The 25,672-nt window shown below is 42.2% G+C and overlaps 2 protein-coding genes across 2 annotated transcripts; one reads left to right on the top strand and one right to left on the bottom strand.

Moving 5' to 3' along the window:
- Positions 1–228: 228 nt before the first annotated feature.
- LOC311137144 (ras-related protein Rab-3A-like) lies at positions 229–15,623 on the bottom strand. Its single transcript, XM_084171496.1, has 5 exons — positions 15,546–15,623; positions 4,313–4,537; positions 2,318–2,436; positions 1,532–1,656; positions 229–1,081 (listed from the first exon to the last, which is right to left on the bottom strand). The coding sequence occupies exons 2-5, from the start codon at positions 4,535–4,537 to the stop codon at positions 891–893; spliced, it is 660 nt and encodes a 219-aa protein (XP_084027622.1). The 5' UTR covers positions 15,546–15,623; the 3' UTR covers positions 229–890.
- Positions 15,624–18,095: 2,472 nt separating this feature from the next.
- LOC311136892 (mpv17-like protein 2) lies at positions 18,096–21,900 on the top strand. The gene is made up of 5 exons (XM_084171206.1): positions 18,096–18,543; positions 18,924–19,085; positions 19,618–19,694; positions 19,870–19,998; positions 20,568–21,900. The coding sequence occupies exons 1-5, from the start codon at positions 18,354–18,356 to the stop codon at positions 20,667–20,669; spliced, it is 660 nt and encodes a 219-aa protein (XP_084027332.1). The 5' UTR covers positions 18,096–18,353; the 3' UTR covers positions 20,670–21,900.
- Positions 21,901–25,672: the final 3,772 nt, after the last annotated feature.

Below are 25,672 nucleotides of genomic sequence, written 5' to 3'. Positions count from 1 at the left end.
GTTCGTTTTTCCCTTACAGTTTTTTTTTTTATGTACAAAAATCTTTAAAAAAGAAAGAGGTACCAGTATACAAAAATAAAGGCTGATTGGACAAAAATACGAGACTGGAATGAGGAAGGATGTTAAACCGTCTATGTTGTTTCCTGTTTGGACCCCAGGAAGAGTAGCCTCTGCGTCGGCGGCAGCTAATTGGGGATTCTAATACACAAAAAAACGAAACAATGATTGATGTAAATGAAATATGTTTACTTATATTTCACACAGAGAGGAGGGACTAAGACCAGTATATATGTGCTAGGCTTCAATAGCAACACTATTTTTCCAAATTCTTGACCTTTTTATGACAACACATACTTTAATATGGCATTCCCATCAGTCCCCAACAAAGGCTGATATCAGAAAAGCATTAGTCTGAGAGAAAAAAAGGTAAACAATGATAAGGATTTGGGACAGACTCTGGATAGAGACCTTCAAGTCCATCATGACCACAGTCAGGAGAAGAGTAGAGTTGTCACAAGTTACCACAGCCACAAAGACAAAATTGTCTAGTAAAATGTATGATAAAAAAAAGAAGCTTTTTGGTCTTAATTTAAGGTTAGGGTTAAGCATAAGGTTAGCAGTGTGGTGAAGGTTAGGTTAAAAATCAGATTTTACGAATATACATTGTAGAAATAAGCGGGGTTTAGCCATAATTATGACTTTGTGGATGTGGTAACTAGTGACAACCAGAGTAAACGGTGCAGAGGACACAAGAGGATAATGGGAGAAACAGAGTGAACATTACCCATTCACCCATATGGAGTGACAGGTTGATTCGGGGGGAGAAGGGTGAGTGGGGGTTGTGAGGGTGAGGGGACCTGAGGATGGGTTGATGGTGGGGTCGTTCAGCTTTAGCATGCACAGTCCTGTTGGGGGGCTGCGGGTTGCTCGGTGAGCTGGGGCCCTTGTTTGGCCCCTGTGATGGCAGGGTCGGCGGTGTCCAAGCTCTCAGACATCTTTTCGCAGATGATGTCCACCAGCCGCTCGAACGTCTGCTTCACATTGATGTTGTCCTTGGCACTGGCCTCAAAGAACTCAAACCCTGGAACACAGTGTCAGAATTTGGATCATAATGTGGTGGAGGTAGTTTGTCAAGCTAGCCTCATGTCTTATGTAATCTTGCCCATTGGCTTCTGAAGCTAATGTCTGGGATTAAGCTAAGCAAGCTAACTTTGTGTTGCCATTGTGTCATCCCTGTATGACATTTGGTGTCAGCGGTGAGATCTGTGTTCAACAGCCAATTAGGCTTTTTTTTTTTTGCTTATGCTGCTGTTCCGGAATGCACTCTGGATAAGAGCAACTTCTACTAAGCGATTGCAACCAAATTATGCATGTTATTGTTGAGCTGACAACTCAGACAATATAATCATATCATCAGATAAGTAACAGCATTAACATCACCAGTATCATTGAGTGTACGTCATGTAATATCCATACGTAGCTCATGTAGTTGTGGTGAGCACTGTGAGTTGGTGTTGTGTGACGAACTCACCCAGGTGTTCAGAGAGCTGCCTGCCCCGGTCTGCTGCCACCACCCTCTCGTCCTCCATGTCACACTTGTTGCCTACCAGCAGGACCTGGGCGTTGTCCCACGAGTACGTCTTGATCTGGGTCGACCTATGGCAGCCATACAAAATGGTTCAGTATAAGAAAAGATAACACACACACACTGATCCAGTGGTTTTGAGCAGGTGTGTGTGACGGTCAAAGAGACCCGATGAAGACCTCAGGGTCTCAACATTGTTTTTAATAAACTACTATTAAGAGCCTAGATCCAGTATGCAGTCTTCTTTAGTTTTTAGCAACCACACAGAAACAGAGATCTGGTCCACTGCAGAGCCATAGATAACTTGGGTGACATTTTCACTGCACTGATCCAACTTTCAAGGTTTATCCAAATGAGTTTGGAATACTGTAGCTTGCGATACGTTCATTTTGGGTTATTGTGAGTAATCGTGTTTTTGCATAGGATTGGGGACAGTGATTAGGAGTGGAAAATGCCGCTTGGTGTCAACAGGGTCCCTGTTACAATCCTGAATCCCAAACTAACTATAAATATCTATGTGGCTCAAGTCCACTTGTCTTTATTTAGAAAAGGTCAACAAACTGTTATCACTCCGTTGGTCTTTCTGAAGAAAAGGTCGACAAACCAATTGGACCTCCTCCAGTCAGGCCTGTACTGTATCAAGGAATACTGGTCTATTTTTGTCCACCACTGTTGTAGCCTACTACTATTTGCCACATGGTCACATGACCACATTCCTGCGCAATCACTTACCAGTCCTGCACAGCGTTAAAGGACTCCTCATTGGTGATGTCATACATGAGGATGAAGCCCATGGCTCCGCGGTAGTAAGCGGTGGTGATAGTCCTGTACCTCTCCTGCCCTGCCGTATCCTAGAAATATGACACGCACACACACACACACACACAGGTTGCATTACAATGAGCACCACAGCTAAATTGACATGCACACCGATCATCTTGCACACCGATAACGACAGAACATTAAAACCCTCCTGTGATATCAAACAGTCTAGCGGCAGACTGCTTTTGCTGCCAACGGATGATGATTGCACATCAGTAGCTTTTAGAGCCCCTTTCGCATTTCCGCTGTGACTTGACAAATTTCGATTCCCCTCCTTGGTAGGCAAGCTGGCGTGTCAGAAGGGGCGGATTGAGTTACGACCTAAGCTCTAATGAATGCTCAGGATATTAGGCCTCCCTGATACCCAATACTGCATTTCTCTGAGCTGTGGAGCAACATCAGCCTCCATCCCCATTACTGATAACAACACTCGGCTGGTTACGCTGTATGTTATGTTTAGGCTGTACATTACATGTTAAAATAGTCACATTTCTGCTTTATTTATGTCTAGTATGCATAATGAATCTGAATACACATGTAAATATGTAAATTGGGTTACATATCCACAGTATATGGTGTGAAACGAATGTGCTTATCTTTAGGTCAGTCGTACTCTATAGGCGGACCGCGGTCTGGATACGGACCCAGAATATGGACCACGGGTCCCAGCAAAAAACAATTAAGTCAGCATTACCAGATTTTTTTATTTTACTACACTGTGTGTGTGCTAAGCTGACTGTATGCTGTACTGTGAAGAGGGGGATGGGAGCAGCGTGTGTGTATGTAGGAGGTGGGGGTTATGCACTCAAGGAGAATGTGTAGTAATGGGGGAGGGTGCACAATCAGTCATCGCCCTCTGTGTTTTGACTGGCCAGCAGCCTTTCTCACTGAAGGCTATGGCCTGGGAAAGGCTGACAACAGAACAAGCCTTCCCTCGTCACACAAACAAACACACAGAAATTCCCTTTCACCAACCCACTATAGCACTGTCTGATGTACAGTAGAGACTGCAGTGCTGTTCATGTTGACGTAAATGCAAACTCTACTGTACTGAACATGCCCACAATGATGTACTCCAACACATACACTGAGTTTACACAACATTAGGAACGCCTTCACAATATTGAGTTGCACTCCCTTTGCCCTCAGAACAGCCTCAATTCGTCAGGGCATGGACTCTACAAGGTGTCAAGCATTCCACAGGGATGCTGAACCATGTTGACTCCAATGCTTCCCACAGTTGTGTCAAGTTGGCTGGATGTCCTTTGGGTGGTGGACCATTCTTAATACACACAGGAAACTGTTGAGCGTGAAAAACCCAGCATCGTTGCAGTTCTTGATACACTCATTGGATTTAACGCGTGACATCAATAAGGGATCATAGCTTTCACCTGGATTCACCTGGTCAGTCTATGTCATGGAAAGAGCAGGTGTTCCTAATGTTTTGTACACTCAGTGTAGAGTAAGAGATCATAACAATGACATACTTCATCCTCATGCCTCTCGGAATGTACTATATTCAATCTTTGGCTCTGTGGAACTGGAACTATGCCTTTTATTACACCTAGGGTAGTGATGGGCAACCAGTCCTCGGTGGCCGGAGTGGTACCACACTTTTTCCCCATCCCTAGAGATACAGAGCTGATTAAACTAATTGCATTCTAAACTGAAGATCATGATTAGTTGACTATTGGAGTCAGGTGTGTTAGCTGGGGCTGGGGCAAAATGTGTTACACTAATCAGGCCCTCAAGGACTGGAGTTGCCCATCCCTGACCTAGGGGTATCATTACCAGGTGAGCCTTACCATGGTTTTGGTAATGGTTACCAAAAGTATTGTTTTTGGCAGGTGTTCTTTGTTACATGGACATATCAACCATATGAAAGGAGCCATCTCCAAATCTCACCCAGATCTGTAGCTTGATCCTCTTGTCATTCCTGTAGATCGTCTTCACCTTGAAGTCAATGCCCACCGTGCTGACGAAGGCCGGCGTGAAGGAGTCGTCAGCGTAGCGGAACAGAAAGCTGGTCTTGCCCACGCTGCTGTTTCCAATGATGAGGATCTTGAACATGTAGTCAAAGTTCTGGTCTGAGGACTCCTTCTGTCCATAGGTAGCTGTAGCTGAAGCCATCTGAAAAAGTAGAGAAAGAGAGTTTGTCAAACGACTGAAATTATCACTTGTATTTGTTCCGATACTGATTCTTGGGGGGATCACAGAGAAGTACTATTATTACATTGTGTTTCTATCAGTGGAGGCTGCTGAGGGGAGAACGGCTCATAATAACGTCCGGAACGTAGTTAATAGAATGGCATCAAACACCTGGAAACCATGTGTTTGATGTATTTGATACCATTCCACTGATTCCGCTCCAGTCATTACCACGAGCCCGTTCTCCCCAATGAAGGTGCCACCAACCTCCTTTGGTTTCTATAAATGGCCTCTGACACATCAAAAAGGCCTACTTCAAAAGGTAAAGCCTAGGATAAGCAGTGAAGGACATGTTAGAAGTACAGATGAAATGATACAGAATGCCAAATATCCACCCAATTGATTTAGCACCCTCAAGGCCTGCTTAAGCCCTTGCCAAACACAACTAGCAGTGGTGGGGAAAGTACCTAATCGTCATACTTGAGTAAAAGTAAAGATATCTTAATAGAAAATGACTCAAGTAAAAGTGAAAGTCACCCAGTAAAATACTACTTGAGTTAAAGTCTAAAAGTATTTGGTTTTAAATATACTTAAGTATCAAAAGTAAATGTAATTACTAAAATATACTTAACTATGATAGGTAAAGTAAAAGTATAAATCATTTCAAATTCCTTATATTAAGCAAACCAGATGGCACAATTTTTTTTTTTTACGGATAGCCAGGGGCACACTCCAACACTCAGACATAATTTATAAACAAAGCATTTGTGTTTCGTGAGTCTGCCTGATCAGAGGCAGTAGGGATGACCAGGGATGATCTCTTGATTAGTGCGTGAGTTTAACGATTTTCCTGTCATGCTAAGCATTCAAAATGTAACGAGTACTTTTGGGTGTCAGGAAATATGTATGGAGTAAAAAGTACATAATGTTCTTTAGGAATGTAATGAAGTAAAAGTAAAAGTTGTCAAAAATATAATCGATAAACCAGAGGCACAAGAAGACATCTGCATCAAGAAACATTTCATCAGTTCCCATCCAATCAAATGTTATCTGTCACATGCTTTGTAAACAACAGGTGTAGACTGACAGTGAAACGCTTACTTACGGGCCTTTCCCAACAATGAAGAGAGAAAAAAGAAATAGTAACAAAATTCACAAGGAATAAATATACAATGAGTAATGATAACTTGGCTATATACACAGGGTACCAGTACCGAGTCGATGTGCAGGGGTATGAGGTAAATGAGGTAGATATGTACATATAGGTAGGGTTAAAGTGACTAGGCAACGGGAGAGATAATAAACAGTAACAGCAGAGTATATAATGAGTCAAAAGAGTTAGTGCAAAAAGGCTTAATGCAGATATTCTGGGTAGCTATTGATTAACTATTTAACAAACTATTTAGCAGTTTTATAGCTTGGCGGTAGAAGCTGTTCAGGGTATTGTTGGTTCTAGACTTGGTGCATCGGTACCACTTGCTGTGTGGTAACAGAGAGAACAGTCTATGACTTGGGTGGCTGGAGTCTTTGACTATTTTAGGGTTTTCCTCTGACACCGCCTGGTATAGAGGTTCTGGATAGCAAGGAGCTAGGCCCCAGTGATGTACTGGGCCGTACGCACAACCCTCTGTAGTGCCTTGCGGTCGGAGGCCAAGCAGTTGCCAAACCAAGCGGTGATGCAGCCAGTCAAGATGCTCTCAATAGTGCAGCTGTATAATTTTTGAGGGTCTGAGGGCCCATGTCGAATCTTTTCAGCCTCCGGAGGGGAAAGAGGCGTTGTCGTGCCCTCTTCACAACTGTGTTGATGTGTGTACCATGATAGTTCCTTAGTGATGTGGACACCGAGGAACTTGAAGCTCTCGACCTGCTCCACAACAGCCCCGTCGATGTGGATGGGGGCGTGCTCTGCCCTCCTTTCCTGTAGTCCACGATCAGCTCCTTTGTCTTGTTGTTCTGGAACCACACTGCCAGGTCTCTGACCACCGCCCTGTAGGCTGTCTCATCGTCGTCAGTGATCAGGCCTACCACCGTCGTGTCGTCTGCAAACTTAATGATGGTGTTGGAGTCGTGCGCGGCCACGCAGTCATGGGTGAACAGGGAGTACAGGAGGGAACTAAGCACGCACCCCTGAGAGGCCCCTATGTTGAGGGTCAGCGGATGTGTTGTTGCCTACCCTCTCCACCTGGGGGCGGAGCGTCAGGAAATCCAGGATCCGGTTGCAGAGGGAGGTGTTTAATCCCAGGGTGTAGTCAATGAACAGCATTCTCACATAGGTGTTCATTTTGTCGAGGTGGGAAAGGGAAGTGTGGAGTGTAATAGAGATAGAATCATGTTGGGGCGGTATGCAAATTGGAATGGATCCAGGGTGTCTGGGATGATGGTGTTGATGTGAGCCATGACCAGTCTTTCTAAGCATTTCATGGCTACAGATGTGAGTGCTACGGGGTGATAGTCATTTAGACAGGTTACCTTGGCGTTCTTGGGCACAGGGACTATGGTGGTCTGCTTGAATCATGTAGGTATTACAGACTGGGTCAGGGAGAAGTTGAAAATGTCAGTGAAGACACTTGCCAGATGGTAAGCGCATGGTCTGAGTGCACGTCCTGATAATCCGTCTGGCCCTGTGGCCTTGTGAATGTTAACCTGTTTAAAGGTCTTACTCACATTGGCTACGGAGAGCGTGATCACACAGTCGTACGGAAAAGCTGGTGTTCTCATGCATAGTTCAGTGTTGTTAGCCTCAATGCGCACATGGAAGTGATTTAGCTCGCCTGGTTGGCTCACGTCACTGAACAGCTCGTGGCTGGATTTCTCTTTGTAATCCATGATAGTTTGCAAGCCCTGCCACATCTGACGTGTGTCAGAGCTGGTGTAGTAGGATTCGATCTTGTTCCTGTATTTACACTTTGCCTGTTTGATGGTTCGTCGGAGGGCGTAGTGGGATTTCTAGCCTTTAGCTCAGTGCGGATGTTGTCTGTAATCCATGGCTTCTGTTTGGGATATGTACTGTACGTACGGTCACTGTGGGGACAACATCGTCAATGCACTTATTAATGAAGCCGGTGACTGATGTGGTAAACTCCTCAATGCCATCGGATGAATCACAGAACATATTCCACTCTGTGCTAGCGAAACAGTCTTTTAGCGTAGCATCCGCTTCATCGGACCACTTCCGTATTGAGCGTGTTACTGGTTATTCCTGTTTTTGCTTGTAAGCAGGAATCAGGAGGATAGAGTGATTGAATCAGGAGGATAGAGTGATAGAGTGATGATAAATGGTCAGATTTGCCAAATGGAGGGTGAGGGAGAGCTTTGTATGCGTCTCTGTGTGTGGAGTAAAGGTGATCTAGAGTTTTTTCCCTCTAGTTGCACAGGTGACATGCTGGTAGAAACAGATTTCAGTTTTCCTGCATTAAAGTCACCAGTCACTAGGAGCGCCACCTCTGGGTGAGCATTTTGTTGTTTGCTTATGGCCCTATACAATTTGTGTTAGTGCCAGCATCGGTTCAACATGACAACAAGATATTCCTGGGCAAGGAAATAGTCCACTGACGCTTCTCTGGCACCTGATAGGAATCAAAGCTTTTCACACATTACTCTGTAAGAACCTTTGGCGGGATCACATCTAATCTTTAGGGCAACAGTGACTTCAGTTCAGCCCATCAGGAGTCGAGGTCCCTAAGGCTCTGTCTATATTTAGCCTGCTATCTCTACTCAGCTGCTGCGTTGGAACACTCAAAATTCCTGAGATAACGTGTAAACAAGACATGCCCAGTATAATAGGTGCTCCGACATATCGGTTTACAGAAAACACAGAGATGCTCTCTTTAATAATGGAACGTGATTTAATTTTTTACACAAGAACCCTGAGCTGCCGGTAATAGTACTCGATTTGGATCTAAGTACCTAATAAGAATGACTTGGCATTCATCATACTTGCCATGCGTTGAATTTGATACAAGTTACAGGGAAACAGGTAAAGGACAAGAAGAACGTCCTGCACATTCTTCTTGCCTGTTGCCCTGTATCAGGGCGAGCACACTGCACATTTTTAACCTTTAAAAGCATGCCAGGAATTTATATGCAACCCAATCAATACTGCCAACACAAAATACATTTTAAATAAGTCTTGATAAATCAGTAGACAAAATGAACTATCCAACCTTCAGTATAATACATCACAAATGGCCGGAACCTGACAGGTTCTGGTTTAAGTGTAATCCCTGACAGATTTTGGTTGAAATATCAGTGAAATTCAATGTCTGCTTACATTTGAGTAATTTAGCAGATGCTCATATCCAGAGCGACTTACAGGTGCAATTAGGGTTAAGTGCCTTGCTCAAGGGCATATCAACAGATTTTTCACCTAGTCGGCTTGGGGATTCGAACCAGCGACCTTTCGGTAACTTGCCCAACGCTCTTAGCCTACCTGCTAAGGCTTCTCTAAGCTTCCTCTGATGATAGATGTGTGCCTCTGCCTTACGTGAAGTCCAGTGTTACACTTTTAGCTTAGACTCCCGAGTGGCGCAGTGGTCTAAGGCACTGCATCGCAGTGCTAGCTGTGCCACTAGAGATCCTGGTTCGAGTCTAGACCGGGAGACCCATGGGCGGCGCACGATTGGTCCAGCGTCGTCCAAGGTAGGGGAGGGTTTGGCCGGCAGGGATGTGGGTTTGTTTCCCACGGGGGGCCAGTATGAAAAAAACAAACAAAAAAAACATGTATGCATTCACTACCTGTAAGTCACTCTGGATAAGAGCGTCTGCTAAATTACTGAAATGTAAATGTTATGAGTAAAACAAGCTTGCGTTTGGGCTTGTAGACTGATCAATAGTAGACTGATCAATAGTGTCCCCAACATTCAAGTGCCATGTGGTTTTGACTTTTATTTCTGAGAAATAATTTGGATGACAGGATGATAGGCCTAGACCTACCAGTAGGCCATTATTTCTCCATCTTACAAAGGCCTTATTGGAGGTGTGTAAACCCAATCATCGTTACTGAAGCCTCCCTTTCAAGAGATTGAGCAATTAGTCTAAATGTAATTAACAAATGCATTCTAATCAACTATTGACTGAAATATGATACTTGCAATCTCATGCCAGGTCTTAATGCTCCCTAGACTCCCTAAGTCTGGCTGGCCAGGAGAACTAATCACACAACTTGGAGACATAAAAGACGATATTCGTCATGATGACCATACTGTATGTTAGATGAGAGATGCAGATTCAAAATAACTCCAACCAACACCATTAACCATATACTTTTCAACCTCTACCAACTGAGGACAGGAAGGGGAGTATCTGTAGGACCAAAGACGACCATGTTTGTTCCTGCATGGTTCGTTCCCTTGCCTTTGAGAGCACAGAGCGACTCGTGTCCTACAGGAAGAGGAGTATCTGTGGCATCAACTTGTGTCACTTGTCTTTTCAGCCTAAAGAGATTGACAACATAACAACAGATGTGTACAACTGGGATGATGATCTGTGGCTACTCTGTGCTGTACTCCACTCAATTAGAATGTTTGTTTTAACTACATTGCTTGTAATGACTATACACTGTCTTCTTGTAATATGTACCATCTAGTATGATTTTTTCAATTTTGTATTTGCGAGTTAAGTTTTGTTTTGTCCTCTACATTTGGGATTCCATTCAACACTACAATTAATGTTAATGTTTGTATCTCTGTCTTTTCGTATTGGAAAATAAAAAACAGCTGTGTGATGTCAGCCGGGCCTAAACTGTGTCAGTGCACTGTGAGTCAGACACATTTGATTAGTCTTTTGGATAGGTTCCCACTGGCAGCTCGTTAATCCCGTTTTATGCCAGGATGATCCCGGAAAGCCTGAGAGTCAGACCTGGGCCTGTTTTCATATAGCGTCTCAAAGTAGGTGTGCTGATCTATGATCAGGTCCTCCTTATCCATTTAATCTTATTCATTACTACTACTCTGAGACTCTTTATGAATACGGACCCTGATCCAAACACCCTGGCATTAGGCAAGCTAGTGAGAAAGACAATGATAGTCTGCCAAGGGAGCGGTGTAAAACTCGCCGCCATTGGACTCTGGAGAAGTGGAAACGCATTCTCTGGAGTGATGAGTCACGCTTCACCATGTGGCAGTCCGACGGACTAATCTGGGTTTGGTAGGTGCCAGGAGAACGCTACCTGCCCGAATGCATAGTGCCAACTGTAAAGTTTGGTGGAGGTGGAATAATGGTCTGGGGCTGTTATTCATGGTTCGAGCTAGGCCCCTTAGTTCCAGTGAAGGAAAATCTTAACGCTACAGCATACAATGACATTCTAGACGATTCTGTGCTTCCAACTTTGTGGCAACAGTTTGGGGAAGGCCCTTTCCTGTTTCAGCATGACAATGCCCACGTGCACAAAGCGAGGTCCATACAGAAATGGTTTGTCGAGATCGATGTGGAAGAACTTGACTGGCCTGCCCAGAGCCCTGACCTCAACCCCATCGAACACCTTTGGGATGAATTGGAACACCGACTGCGAGCCAGGCCTAATCGCTCAACATCAGTGCCCGACTTCATTAATGCTCTTGTGGCTGAATGGAAGCAAGTCCCCACAGCAATGTTCCAACATCTAGTGGAAAGCCGTCCCAGAAGAGTGGAGGCTGTTATAGCAGCAAAGTGGGGACCAACTCCATATTAATGCCCATGATTTTGGAATGAGATGTTCGACAAGCAGGTGTCCACATACTTCTGGTCATGTAGTGTATATAAACTCAGCAAAAAAAGAAACATCCCTTTTTCTGGACCCTGTCTTTCAAAGATAATTAGTGAAAATCCAAATAACTTCACAGATCTTCATTGTAAAGGGTTTAAACACTGTTTCCCATGCTTGTTCAATTTTACATTTTAGTCATTTAGCAGACGCTCTTATCCAGAGCGACTTACAGTTAGTGAGTACATACAGTCATGGCCAAAATTGTTGGCACCCCTGAAATTTTTCCAGAAAATGAAGTATTTCTCACAGAAAAGTATTGAAATTACACATGTTTTGCTATGCACATGTTTATTTCCTTTGTGTGTATTGGAATAACACAAAAAAAACAGGAAAAAAGCAAATTTGACATAATTTCACACAAAACTCAAAAAATGGGCCGGACAAAATGATTGGCACCCTTAACTTAATATTTAGTTGCACACCCTTTGGAAAAAATAACTGAAATCAGTCGCTTCCTATAACCATCAATAAGCTTCTTACACCTCTCACCCGGAATTTTGGACCACTCTTCTTTTGCAAACTGCTCCAGGTCTCTCATATTGGATGGGTGCCTTTTCCCAACAGCAATTTTAAGATCTCTCCACAGGTGTTCAATGGGATTAAGATCTGGACTCATTGCTGGCCACTTCAGAACTCTCCAGCGCTTTGTTGCCATCCATTTCTGGGTGCTTTTTGAAGTATGTTTGGGGTCATTGTCCTGCTGGAAGACCCATGATCTCGGACGCAAACCCAGCTTTCTGACACTGGGCCCTACATTGCGACCCAAAATCCTTTGGTAATCCTCGGATTTCATGATGCCTTGCACACAGTCAAGGCACCCAGTGCCAGAGGCAGCAAAACAACCCCAAAACATCTTTGAACCTCCACCATATTTGACTGTAGGTACTGTGTTCTTTTCTTTGAAGGCTTCATTACATTTTCGGTAAACAGTAGAACGATGTGCTTTACCAAAAAGCTCTATCTTGGTCTCATCTGTCCATAAGACGTTCTCCCAGAAGGAATTTGGCTTACTCATGTACATTTTGGCAAACTGTAGTCTTGCTTTTTTATGTCTCTGTGTCAGCAGTGGGGTCCTCCTGGGTCTCCTGCCATAGCGTTTCATTTCATTCAAATTTCGACGTATAGTTCGCGCTGACACTGATGCACCCTGAGCCTGCAGGACAGCTTGAATTTCTTTGGAACTTGTTTGGGGCTGCTTATCCACCATCCGGACTATCCTGCGTTGCAACCTTTCATCAATTTTTCTCTTCCGTCCACGTCCAGGGAGATTAGCTACAGTGCCATGGGTTGCAAACTTCTTGATCATGTTGCGCACTGTGGACAAAGGAACATCTAGATCTCTGGAGATGGACTTGTAACCTTGAGATTGTTGATATTTTTCCACAATTTTGGTTCTCAAGTCCTCAGACAGTTCTCTTTTCCTCTTTCTGTTCTCCATGCTTAGTGTGGCACACACAGAAACACAATGCAAAGACTGAGTCAACTTCTCTCCTTTTTATCTGCTTTCAGGTGTGATTTTTAGATTGCCCACACCTGTTACTTGCCCCAGGTGAGTTTAAAGGAGCATCACATGCTTGGAACAAACTTATTTATCCACAATTTTGAAAGGGTGCCAATAACTTTGTCCGGCCCATTTTTTTAGTTTTGTGTGAAATTATGTCAAATTTGCTTTTTTCCTGTTTTTTTTTTGTGTTATTCCAATACACACAAAGGAAATAAACATGTGCATAGCAAAACATGTGTAATTTCAATACTTTTCTGTGAGAAATACTTCATTTTCTGGAAAAATTTCAGGGGTGCCAACAATTTTGGCCATGACTGTACATTTTCATACTGGCCCCCCGTGGGAAACGAACCCACAACCCTGGCGTTGCAAGCACCATGCTCTACCAACTGAACTACCATAAACAATTAATGAACATGCACCTGTGGAACGGTAGTTAAGACACTAACAGCTTACAGACGGTAGGCAATTAAGGTCACAGTTATGAAAACTTAGGACACTAAAGAGGCCTTTCTACTGACTCTGAAAAACACCAAAAGAAAGATGCCCAGGGTCCCTGCTCATCTGTGTGAACGTGCCTTAGGCATGCTGCAAGGAGGCATGAGGACTGCAGATTTGATTTGATTTATTTTCTTCCAAAATGAATAACAGTTGGGAGTATTAATGGTATTATAAGCAATTTTACATTACTTTTCACATTGCAAATTGTTAATAATAATACACCTTTAATTTGTTACATTCACTGCAAAAATGTGCTACATATGATCTCCAAGATAATGCGAATGGTGGTCCTCAGGGCGGAAAAGGTTGGCAACCACTGCTCTACAGTGAAGTGACTTTGCCCAGTAAAATAAACATCTGTCAAACATATTGCTCAAACTGAGAAATTATACTCCAGAACAGACACACACAGCAGACATTTCCAAGACAACTCCCTGCATTCTGCTTCAAGGATGTGTTGAATTAATGTAACAAAAAGTGATGCTTCATTACATGGGTAGTGGAAAACTAAGCATAAGAGGGAAATAAACTTTCAATTGACAGTGGACTGAATCAAATCACATGAGAATTCATAGTGAGACACAAACCTGGGTACCAAAACATCCTGATAGAAGATTGCCTAAGATGGTATTTTCCCCCATCCAATCACATTTCCCCTTTTCTAAGAAGAGAAGGAGCTAAATATAGCATACCCTCCCTCATTTTAGAGCAGAAGATACCATGAACCTGCCAGAATCACAATGTAAGCCTGCAATTAGGAGAGTGGGGCTGGGAGGTGTTTTTGTTTTCGTGGGATGGGAGGAAACCAAAATTGCTGCAGTGTAATTTTTTTACATTTTAGTCATTTAGCAGACACTCTTATCCAGAGCGACTTACAGTTAGTGAGTGAATACATTTTCATACTGGCCCCCCGTGGGAATCGAATCGAATCCACAACCCTGGCATTGCAAGCGCCATGCTCTACCAACTGAGCTACACGGGGGGCCAATCTAATGGATATTGTAGAACAGGCAACAGTGGCCACTATTAAAACATTAAACATTGAAGATTCCATAATACTTTTTCTGGGATGCCTTTCCCCCAGAGAGTCCAGCAATAACATTGGAGTATAATATATTTAAAGTATATTTAAGGTAAAGGCTCACACACATTTAGATGATGCATGTATATAATATTGCCATGGGACTCAATAAATCATATTTGCAATACTATAGCCCTCCTGTAACATTGAATAGACCAGCCACATCATATCTGTCATACAATCTGTATAGTAGGCCTAGTAGCCAAACTGCTCACATATTTCTTATCATATAGTATAGTATATCTACTTTCTTGCATTCAATTTATGATTATTTCAAATGGTCCCAATCTAACATGTAAAATGCTCAAGTAGCCAGTTTTAGATCAGTGTTTCTTATTAACTGTCAAATTTAACATAGCCTGCAGTGCTATGTTGACAATTCATATACAATTTAGATTTTTTGTTTTTTTTACAATGCATCATCATCATCCCAAAGCTCAAAGACGGTGCCTGAGCTGTCCTGACATAACACTCAATAGCTAACTGACCAAGAGGCCCCCACCGCTGCTTGCTGATGTGGTCCCATTCACACACACAGCATTATGATTCTCTCTATAGGTTTTGTGCTGTCAAAGCCGTGGTTATATGAAGACATCAAGGATTTAAATAGACTACAGAAAGAACATTGTAATGCCATTCAGCCTGTACGACCAAAGACGACCACGGTCGTTCCTGCATGGTTCGTTCCCTTTGAGAGCACAGAGCGACCCGTGTCCTACCTATCTACAGAGCATTGGATTTTCCATATGGCAGGCTTGATATCAATTCACGTAAATTATACATTGTTTCCTTGATGTAAGAATTGTCTCGCACTACAAATTATGGATACTGATACAGTATCGCGAACTAGACAGGCTACTGTAACCTCTGGGCTATTTTAGGAATTTTGACAGGTCGTCTTGTCCTGCGGATGCTTTTGTTTTTCGAGGCTTGAAATGTCATACATTACGGCATAATTGTAAGCAACCCATATAGAATATTATATGTCTATGCTAATGCAATTACATTTCTCTCTAAAGCAAGCATATTATGTCAAATGAAGGTTATTGTTCCTCCTTTATTCTATTTTGTCAGCGCATTTCCATATGAAATCCTTAACAAACGTAGCTCTACACCAGGTATGATGATATAATGTAAATGAAGAATAGCATAATTTCCTTACCTTTAAATATTTATTTTAGACTCTTATTACACCAATGCACCACCGCGTCTAGCACCTGCATAAACACCAACGTTATATGACTGACAGACAGTTCACGACTGAGGTGGGCCGGACCTCAATGTTGGTGTGGGTTGATTGATATTTCAAGCCACTAATCCTGGACCACGATCACCGAAACGTCCTAAAATATTCAAGATGTGTTAAACCCAGCCCAATTTATTATTTATCCTCCTAGCTTGAGCTTCTCTATAATTTATTACAAAAGAGTGTCAGGAAATCATCAATCGAATGACTTTACATAGCCATGATCTTCAACAACAGCATTTGATAATAACGAAAGCATTGTATTATCTCTCTTTCAATTTATTTTAATAATGATATCCCTGGTGTAAATAATTTGTAGGTGTAGGTTGGGACTTATTATTACTTATTATTTATTTGGATCATGTAAAGTCTACCACAGATTGCAATAATTGATTGTAGCCTACACTGTTTATTTTGTTGTAATGGATATAGATTGGATAGGGCTGCAGGTAGCGTAGTGGTTAAAAGTAACTGAACAGTCGCTGGTTTGAATCCCTGAGCCAACTAGGTGAACAATCTGTTGAAATGCCCTTGAGCAAGGGACCCTAATTGCTCCTGTAAATTGCTCTGGATAAGAGCGTCTACTGAAATGTAAAACATTTATAATTATTCTGGGCAGTGATGAGGAGAGAAACCGGTGGTACAGTATCTCTGATCCCATAACTATTCTGAACAATGATAGCAGGGATTTGGGACTAGGAGAGTGTCTGCCCCTCTGAATGGACGAGGAGCCGAGGGAAGGACAGCCGTGGCTTTGCAAACCCAATCTGGGAACAAATTGGAAATGTAAGAGAACAAATTGGAAATGTAATTGCTGAATTGTAGATATGTAATTGACCTCAAACCCTCCCAGCCTGTGGTTAAATCATTGGATTAAACCCAAGGATGGTAGGTAATGGATGAATTTGCATTACTACATTGCCGAAGTTGCTATTTACTATTACACTAGGGCTCACATCAAATAGAACCCCATAGAATAGGTTAATTTGATTTTCTCTTGTGATCCCATTTTTCAATACGATATCCCATATGGAGACCGAAAGGGCCTGTTACATTTCAGACAGGATGACGTCACTGGTTACAGCTCCTGGCTGCCACAGCCTACAGTAGAGGTGCCAATAGAATAGTTGATTTGTAGCTTCCCCAGGTTGACATGCTGGAGAACACTCTATGTCCACTATCATAGAGGTCAAATAAAAATAAAATTGTATTTGTCACAACAGGTGTAGACGTTACAGTGAAGTGCTTACTTACAAGCCCTTAACCAACAATGCAGTTTTAAGAAAGAATACCCTAAAAAAAAGAAAATAAATCAAAGTAACAAATAATTAAAGAGCATCAGTAAAATAACAATAGTAAATTAACAATAGCGATGCTATATACAGGGGGTACTGGCACAGAGTCAATGTGCGGGGGCACCGGTTAGTCGAGGTAATTGAGGTAATATGTACATGTAGGTAGAGTTATTAAAGTGACTATGCATGGATAATAAACAGAGAGTAGCAGCAGCGTAAAAGAGCAAATAGTCTGGGTAGCCATTTGATTAGATGTTCAGGAGTCTTATGGCTTGGGGGTAGAAGCTGTTTAGAAGCCTCTTGGACCTATACTTGGCGCTCCGGTACCACTTGCCATGCGATAGCAGAGAGAACAGTCTATGACTAGGGTGGCACCAAGGAACTTGAAGCTCTCAACCTGCTCCACTACAGCCCTGTCGATGAGAATGGGGGCGTGCTCGGTCCTCTTCTTTTTCCTGTGGTCCACAATCATCTCCTTTGTCTTGATCACATTGAGGGAGAGGTTGTTGTCCTAGCATCACACGGCCAGGTCTCTGACCTCCTCCCTATAGGCTGTCTCGTCGTTGTCGGTGATCAGGCCTACCACTGTTGTGTCATCGGCAAACTTAATGATGGTGTTGGAGTCATGCCTGGCCATGCAGTCATGAGTGAACAGGGAGTACAGGAGGGGACTGAGCATGCACCCCTTAGGGGCTCCCGTGTTGAGGATCAGCGTGGCGGATGTGTTGTTACCTACCCAGGAGCAGTCTGGCTCTTCTGCCTTCTGTATAAAACTATTCGGAGAGATAGAACAAGGCCTTTGACAGTTAAACAATTTTTTTTGCCACATGATGACGCTATACTTCATTGAACACCACAACACATTCAAATGTGCTCTCTAAACACTTTTTACATGTCAAAAGTATTTTACTTTAGGCACTCTGTCCCACCCCAACCTATATAAATAGTGTTACTGTACATTCAATAGACCTTAGTGTACAGTAAGTCAAGCTAATTCACAGATTTAAAATAAACTAAAATTATTGTACTGTTGAGCTGGCCACTAGCTAGCTGCAAGTGCGGTAGGGCCTGAAAACAACAAATGTAACTGACAACACTAGGTGGCAGTAGCGGTGGCAGTGTGTGATTTCAGGACTTCAAATCTGCCAGGAAGACAGGGAAACTCTGTGGTAGTTACATCACGGACGTATAAAGTTACATGTGTTGATGAGGAAGTGAGTCAGTTGTCATTCAGACAACTTTACGTTTTAATTACTATTTTAACTCAACTAATGTGTCAGTGTCAGCTAAATTGCCACATCAGATGGGTTCGACTTCGATACTTTCAACAAAGATATTGATTAGCGTGTGGTCAACCTTTACCAGGCAGGCACGAGCCACAGTTAGCTAGCTAATGCGTTGCAGATGACTGGTCTCCTGCAAATTAATCATGGTGATTCCTCGAGGTAAAGACTTTCTTGTGCGGATTTCATTCTATTGGAAACCACTGTTACAAGGAAGGTTGCTCATATTAACAAACACTCTCAGTGGAGGTGTTATGTTGTCTCTGGGAGATATCATACAGCAAACCAGGGAGAAAAGGAAAGATCCTCAGAAAATTCGTGACTGGAGTCGCACAGGTGAGAATATCCATTTGTGTACAGTTGCGGTCAAATATATTGGCGCCCATGCACCATTAACTATTTATTCTAAAGAAAGTTGAAATTGAAAACTTTTGGTGTTCACACTTATTTGTTTAGAAAATAAATAAAATAGCCATTCAAACAGTTTTGTGGAAGAAAAAAAAACAACAGCATTCTGCTCCATTGCACTCTATTATAAAGTGCAAGTGGTGCCGATATATTAGGCTGCATCTGTGCCATTAAAGCATTGGGCTCTTGGCACAATGTTTTTTAAATGTTTTATACTAGAGCTGACGTGATACCCTATCCTTGACAGAGAACATGTACAAATACATTTGAGGTACTTCTGTCAATAGTTTATTTTCTATTTTCCCTAGGGCACATGTTTGGAGTGGGTTGCTCCATGGGACCTGTCCTCCACTACTGGTATTCGTGGCTGGATAAAATCTACATTGGCAAAGCCTTGCACACTGTAGGCAAGAAAGTCCTAGTGGACCAGCTAGTTTGCTCACCAATCCTTGGAGCTTGGTACTTTTTAGGTGAGAATAACATGCAAAAGCTCTTTTGGCTTCCATTCATACCAGGTGTAATTTATTTTTCGCATTAACATTCTTATATGCAATATTTGATTGTCTTAGTGCAATAACAAATAGGCCTACACCCCCTTCAGCCTTCACTAGTCTTGTGTATCTATAGGAGTTTTCACTTTGGGATTAGGATTGGCTCGGAGGTGAAATGTTCTGAATGTGAAATGCCTTGTGCGTGTTTATCTTAAGTGTGTGTGGAGTCAAAGGTCAATTGCATCAAGCCACTAGTGAGGTAAGAAAAGGGTTTGTGTACCGTACGTCAATACTAGATGTTAGAGGGGGTCAAAGGTTGCCAAGAATATGACAAACAGCATTAAGGTAACAAACAATTTAAATGGGTACCAAACCCTTACTATGGTGATTGGATGTTATCTGTAGCCTATGTTTCCATTTTTATACTGACTACATACTGTTTAATTATTTAGTAGATATCCCAGACTTTCATACGGTCAATGCACCCATCCTTCACCTTTGTTTATTGCAGGCATGGGAGTAATGGAGGGACACAGTCTATCCAAAGGCGCTCTGGAATTCAAAGACAAGTTCTGGGAGTTCTATAAGGTAAGTACTACAGTCCTGTATGATATAGAATGTATTCCTTGTTTAATTATACCACCTTATGTTATGTTGATATATCTATGATGACACTAGAGAATACAGAGGTTTGATTTGACTGAGGTTAAGATATTTGGAACACTGGGGTCTAATTGTTACCGTGTGTTGTTTCTTACCATAGGCTGATTGGTGTGTCTGGCCTGCTGCACAGCTGATCAACTTCTATTTCCTTTCACCCCAATACCGGGTCCTTTATGTGAACACAATAACACTGGGTTGGGACACCTACCTGTCTTACCTCAAACACAGAGTAAGTTGGACTGTAGTCAGAGAGATATTGGGATCAATAGGGAAACGTAACCCCCTTTTGCCTGGCTACCCAAACTCCTTGCTCCGGGCCTCCGGCCAAACGGTACACCACGCCCACGGAATACCCGGAAGTTAGTTTCTTCTCCGCAATGAGTCTAGATCTGAGTACCTCACAGACGATTTCTAGAATGGAAATCCATTCTAGACTGTCTGATTGGTCCCAGAAACCAATAGGTTGGACCAGAGCCAGAACACACGTGGTTAAAGCAGCGTTTCGAAAATTATTTTTTTGCTTTGATACACTGATTGGTTAGAGATTATCTAATTGTTGATGACTTTGTTTTGTACAACACCCCTCATTTTGACGTCACCACAAACTATTTCAATGATGGCAGTCTCAGATTGAAGTATGTAGCGAACGATAGAGCAGCGGAAGAATTCAGTTTGAATCGTCAGGCAAAACCCCTTAACTTCTCTGTCAAATACACTAACGCATAAGGACAATACACCGATGGAATTCTAGTATGTTTTGCGTATATATTTTAATCCATTCTATTGGTCTGTTGACAGGAAGATGAACACCCAGGAGAGCTCGTTCTTGACAGTGGTGTCACAAAGGCGACCCAGGAGGATGTTGGGCCCATCGCTCCAGCTAAACGGTTTGAGGAGTAGGTTTAGCCCTAGTACTGAACTCAATACTGAACTCCAAAGAGTTGAAGATCAATGTTTCATTCTTGGAACAGTTGTCTCTTGCGCACTGCAAGGTGTATAATTTCATACGTGTATAATTAGTTATGTGTATTTCTATGTGTGTAACTGTTATGGTGTAATTCTTTCCAGCCACAGTAACTATTATCAACTACTGTTATCCTACTGTTTAAGATACCAATCTTGCCTTAAAAATGATTCACTACTGCCTAATATTTGTATCAGTATTTCAAATAGACCAATACATTTATCTAAATTATGAAAGATATAAATTACTCCAGTATTCAATGTTTTACTGCAAGATGATTGTTCTAGTGACCTCAGTGGTTAGTCACAGTGATGTAGAAGTTTTTCACAACAATTTAAAACTTGAAGCAATGATGGTTAAATACAGGCCCTATTACTTTGAAAGGATTTACAGATTCAACAGTTAAATGAAGAATACTATGTATTTATTTACATAGTTGGTCATTTATGGCAAATGTGTTGAAGAATGGAAACGATAGATTATGCACAGTCTGTCCATAATACATATCAATCTATGATCTTGTATTTGCATAGGTGGATGGGGAAAAGTCTGTTAAATGCTGTGATTAACATTTGAAAAATGAATAAGGTGTAATGTTTATTTTTAATTTTTATACATAATTGAAAATGTGTGTAGTTATCTGACCTGATTACTCTTACTTGTACTTTAATAATACATTGCAACTCTGCTTCTGATTTTTTTATTTTTATGAAAGGGATCAAAAGGGTATATAACATGACGTTTTTGGTAGGAAAGGGTTTATAGATTCATTATTATTAAATATTATAGTGAGGAATTCCTCCCACTGTTGATTAAGAATCCAGACAGACAAGGCTTAACTTCCTTATCCACTAAACTTGTGTATTTCAAAACGGAGGACCAGAGAAGCCTGTGAAATCCTATGCAAGTGGTTCCCCTAATTACTCAATAATTAACTTTTTGGCCATGTTCTACTAATCTACATACACTGTTGTGGGAAGAGCAGAATCAATGTAATCAGGAGCTAGGTTTCCACATTGTGTTAGGTTACAGCCTTATTCTAAAATGGATTAAATTGTTTATTTTTCCTCATCAATCTACACACAATACCCCATAATGACAAAGCAAAAACAGGTTTTTTGAATTGTTTGCATATTTATTAAAAATAAAACTGAAATATTACATTTACGTAAGTATTCAGACCCTTAACTCAGTACTTTTATTGAAGCACCTTTAGCAGCGATTACAGCCTCGAGACTTCTTGAGTATGACGCTACAAGCTTGGCACACCTGTATTTGGGGAGTTTCTCCCATTCTCTGCAGATCCTCTCAAGCTCTGTCAGGTTGGATGGGGAGCGTCGCTGCACAGCTGTTCTTGCCATAATATGGACTTGGTCTTCTGTATACCCCCCCCCCCCCCTACCTTGTCACAACACAACTTTTTGGCTCAAATGCGTTAAGAAGGAAAGAAATTCAACAAATTAACTTTTAACAAGGCAGACCTGTTAATTGAAATGCATTCCAGGTGACTACCTCATGAAGCTGGTTGAGAGAATGCCAAGAGTGTGCAAAGCTGTCATCAAGGCAAATGGTGGCTATTTGAAGAATCTCAAATATAAATTGTTTTGTTTAACACTTTTTTACTACATGATTCCATATGTGTTATTTCATAGTTTTGATGTCTTCACTATTATTCTACAATGTAGAAAATAGTACAAATAAAGAAAAACCCTTGAATGAGTAGGTGTTCTAAAACTTTTGACCGGAAGTGTAGGTCGAGGTGCCCTGTAAGGATCCGACAGTGAGTGGGTAATCTGCCTCTACCATCAGTCCTATTAGCCAACGTACAATCATTGGATAATAAAATGGATGAGCTCCGATCAAGAATATCCTACCTACGGGACATAAAAAACTGTAATATCTTATGTTTCAACGAGTTGTGGCTGAACGACGACATGGATAACATACAGCTGGCGGGGTTTTCGGTGCATCGGCAAGATAGAACAGCTGATGCTAAGCTACAGGACTGTTTTGCTAGCACAGACTGGAATATGTTCCTTGATTCTTCCGATGTCATTGAGTACACCACATCAGTCACTGGCTTCATCAGTAAGTACATCGATGACGTCGTCCCCACAGTGACCGTACGTACATACCCCAACCAGAAGCCATGGATTACAGGCAACATCCGCACTGAGCTAAAGGGTAGAGCTGCCGCTTTCAAGGAGCGGGACTCTAGCCCGGATGCTTATAAGAAATCCCGCTATGCCCTCCGACGAACCATCAAACAGGCAAAGCGTCAATACAGGACTAAGATTGAATTGTACTACACCGGCACCGACGCTCGTCGGATGTGGCAGGGCTTGCAAACTATTACGGACTACAAAGGGAAGCACAGCCGCAAGCTGCCCAGTGACATGAGCCTACCAGACGAGCCGACGACACAACAGTGGTAGGCCTGATCACCGACAACGATGAGACCGCCTATAGGGAGGAGGTCAGAGACCTGGCTGTGTTGTGCCAGGATTACAACCTCTCCCTCAATGTGATCAAGACACAGGTGATGATTGTGGACTACAGGAAAAGGAGGAACGAGCACGCCCCCATTCTCATCGCAGGTTGAGAGCTTCAAGTTCCTTGGTGTCCACATCACCAACAAACTATCATGTTCCAAACACACCAAGACAGTTGTGAAGAGGGCACGACAAAGCCTATTCCCCCTCCGGAGAATGAAAAGATTTGGCATGGGTCCTCAGATCCTCAAAAAGTTATACAGCTGCACCATCGAGAGCATTCTGACTGGTTGCATCACCGCCTGGTATGGCAACTGCTCGTCCTCCGACCACAAGGCACTACAGAGGGTAGTGCATACGGCCCAGTACATCACTGGGGCCAAGCTTCCTGCCATCCAGGACCTCTATACCAAGCGGTGTCAGAGGAAGGCCCTAAAATTTGCCAAATACTCCAGCCACCCTAGTCATAGACTGTTCACTCTGCTACCACACGGCAAGCGGTACCGGAGCGCCAAGTCTAGGTCCAAAAGGCTTCTTAACAGCTTCTACGCCCAAGCGTATCAAATGGCTACCTGGACTATTTGCATTGTCCCCCCCTCCTCTTTTTACGCTGCTGCTACTCTCTGTTTATTATCTATGCATAGTCACTTTACCTCTACCCACATGTACATATTACCTCAATTACGTTGACTATCCTGTGCCCCCGCACATTTACTCTGTACCGGTACCCCCTGTATATAGCCTCGCTACTTTTATTTTACTGCTGCTCTTTAATTATTTGTTATTTTTCTATTTTTCTTATTTTTTCATATTTACTTATCTATTTTTTACTTAACACTTATTTTTCTTAAAACTGCATTGATGGTTAAGGGCTTGTAAGTAAGCATTTCACTGTAAGGTCTACACCTGTTGTATTTGGCGCATGTGACAAATACAATTTGATTTGATTTGAAATATCCAGAAACTTGTTTCATGCGCATCAAAGGTGAGGGTGAATTTCAGATGTTCACTGCTTGTATTGATGAAGGAGGGGAATTTATGAAGTTCCTCTGCTGTGCCCTGGAATAGAAGGAATATGTCCTCAATTAAGCATTTCCAGATGTTGATAGATTGACTTGTGCACATAAAAATTACTTTTGCGGTTAAATTCCCATGTGCCGAATGAAAAATAAAAGTTAAATGGGTTTCCATCGCAGGAAGTTTCGGTACAATTTTACAAATGCCGACAGAACATTTGTTCGTTCGACATGGAGGGATCTTTTTGTGTCGGTAAAATGAATTATGCGAGAAATGGCGGTGGAAATGCCTTTATGCGCAAATATTGATATAGGCCTAATAACTATCATATCGAAGTAAACTTGGAGTCACGCGATGATATGGTGTGTGGACCTCCCACTATGACTCTGGAAACCATGCACTTTATTAGGCTACAGATGAAATAAATTATGATGAACTTCACTGGGTGGTGAAAGTGCACTGTGATCTTGATGCACATTTTCAATAAATATCGATGGTCTTATTCTGGTGACCTGATGATCGATGCTTGAATGCCATTTGACAAATAAACATATTCTTTCTCGCTCTTATCCATAATCAGTGGCAATTTTAGCATGTCAATCTTGGTGGGTCCCCCCAAAAAATGGGGGGGTGCATGCCAGCTAAGCCGCAACACTAAACAATACATTAATTGCACTAAAATGGTGCCCACAAACTGTTAGGGCCTACATAAAGCTTTCCCAACACCTTACCGATGCTACACCTGGCTATCAGCGGAGCCTTGTCTGGCAGCGAAACAGTTCATTCAGCCTCATTTACTGCCTTTAAAAAAAAAAATTGCTGATATTCTTATTTACAATGACGGTCTACCAAATGGCAAAAGGCCTCCTGCGGGGACGTGGGCTGGGATTCAAAACAAAAATATAGGACAAAACACACATCACGACAAGAGAGACACCATAACACTACATAAAGAGAGACCTAAGACAACAACATAGCATGGCAGCAACACATGACAACACAGCATGGTAGCAACACCACATGACAACCACATGGTAGCAACACAACATGGCAGCAGCACAACATGGTAGCAGCACAAAACATGGTACAAACATTATTGGGTACAGACAACAGCACAAAGGCAAGAAGGTAGAGACAACAATACATCACGCAAAGCAGCCACAACTGTCAGTAAGTGTGTCCATGATTGAGTCTTTGAATGAAGAGATATGGCTGACTTGCTTAAACAAATGTGGCTTCTACTGACAATTGAAATGTACAAACTATGGCATAAGGGGACGACAAGCAGATATATAGGCAATCCGTAATTTTGATTAAGACATTAATGAGCGAGCTAGGACGGACGTAGTCAATATAACTATTTGTTCAGCACTTTTGAAATGTACAGCGACAGAATTCAGAACATGGGCCATTCTTGCAGTGTTCTCCCT

This window comes from Coregonus lavaretus, assembly GCF_964263955.1.
Source record: "Coregonus lavaretus genome assembly, chromosome: 11".
NCBI lineage: Eukaryota > Metazoa > Chordata > Actinopteri > Salmoniformes > Salmonidae > Coregonus > Coregonus lavaretus.
This window is presented reverse-complemented; position numbering and strand designations above follow the sequence as displayed.

What these genes read in the sequence shown, in the direction of transcription:
- LOC311136892 (XM_084171206.1), top strand. Translation starts at nt 18,354, where the DNA reads ATGGTGATTCCTCGAGGTAAAGACTTTCTTGTGCGGATTTCATTCTAT. An exon ending in TCGTGACTGGAGTCGCACAG is followed by an intron (nt 18,544 to 18,923) that starts GTGAGAATATCC and finishes TATTTTCCCTAG; the next exon opens with GGCACATGTTTGGAGTGGGT. An exon ending in AGTTCTGGGAGTTCTATAAG is followed by an intron (nt 19,695 to 19,869) that starts GTAAGTACTACA and finishes TTCTTACCATAG; the next exon opens with GCTGATTGGTGTGTCTGGCC.
- LOC311137144 (XM_084171496.1), bottom strand. Translation starts at nt 4,537, where the DNA reads ATGGCTTCAGCTACAGCTACCTATGGACAGAAGGAGTCCTCAGACCAG. An exon ending in GGATCAAGCTACAGATCTGG is followed by an intron (nt 2,437 to 4,312) that starts GTGAGATTTGGA and finishes TCATATTTCTAG; the next exon opens with GATACGGCAGGGCAGGAGAG. An exon ending in GCAGCTCTCTGAACACCTGG is followed by an intron (nt 1,082 to 1,531) that starts GTGAGTTCGTCA and finishes ACTGTGTTCCAG; the next exon opens with GGTTTGAGTTCTTTGAGGCC.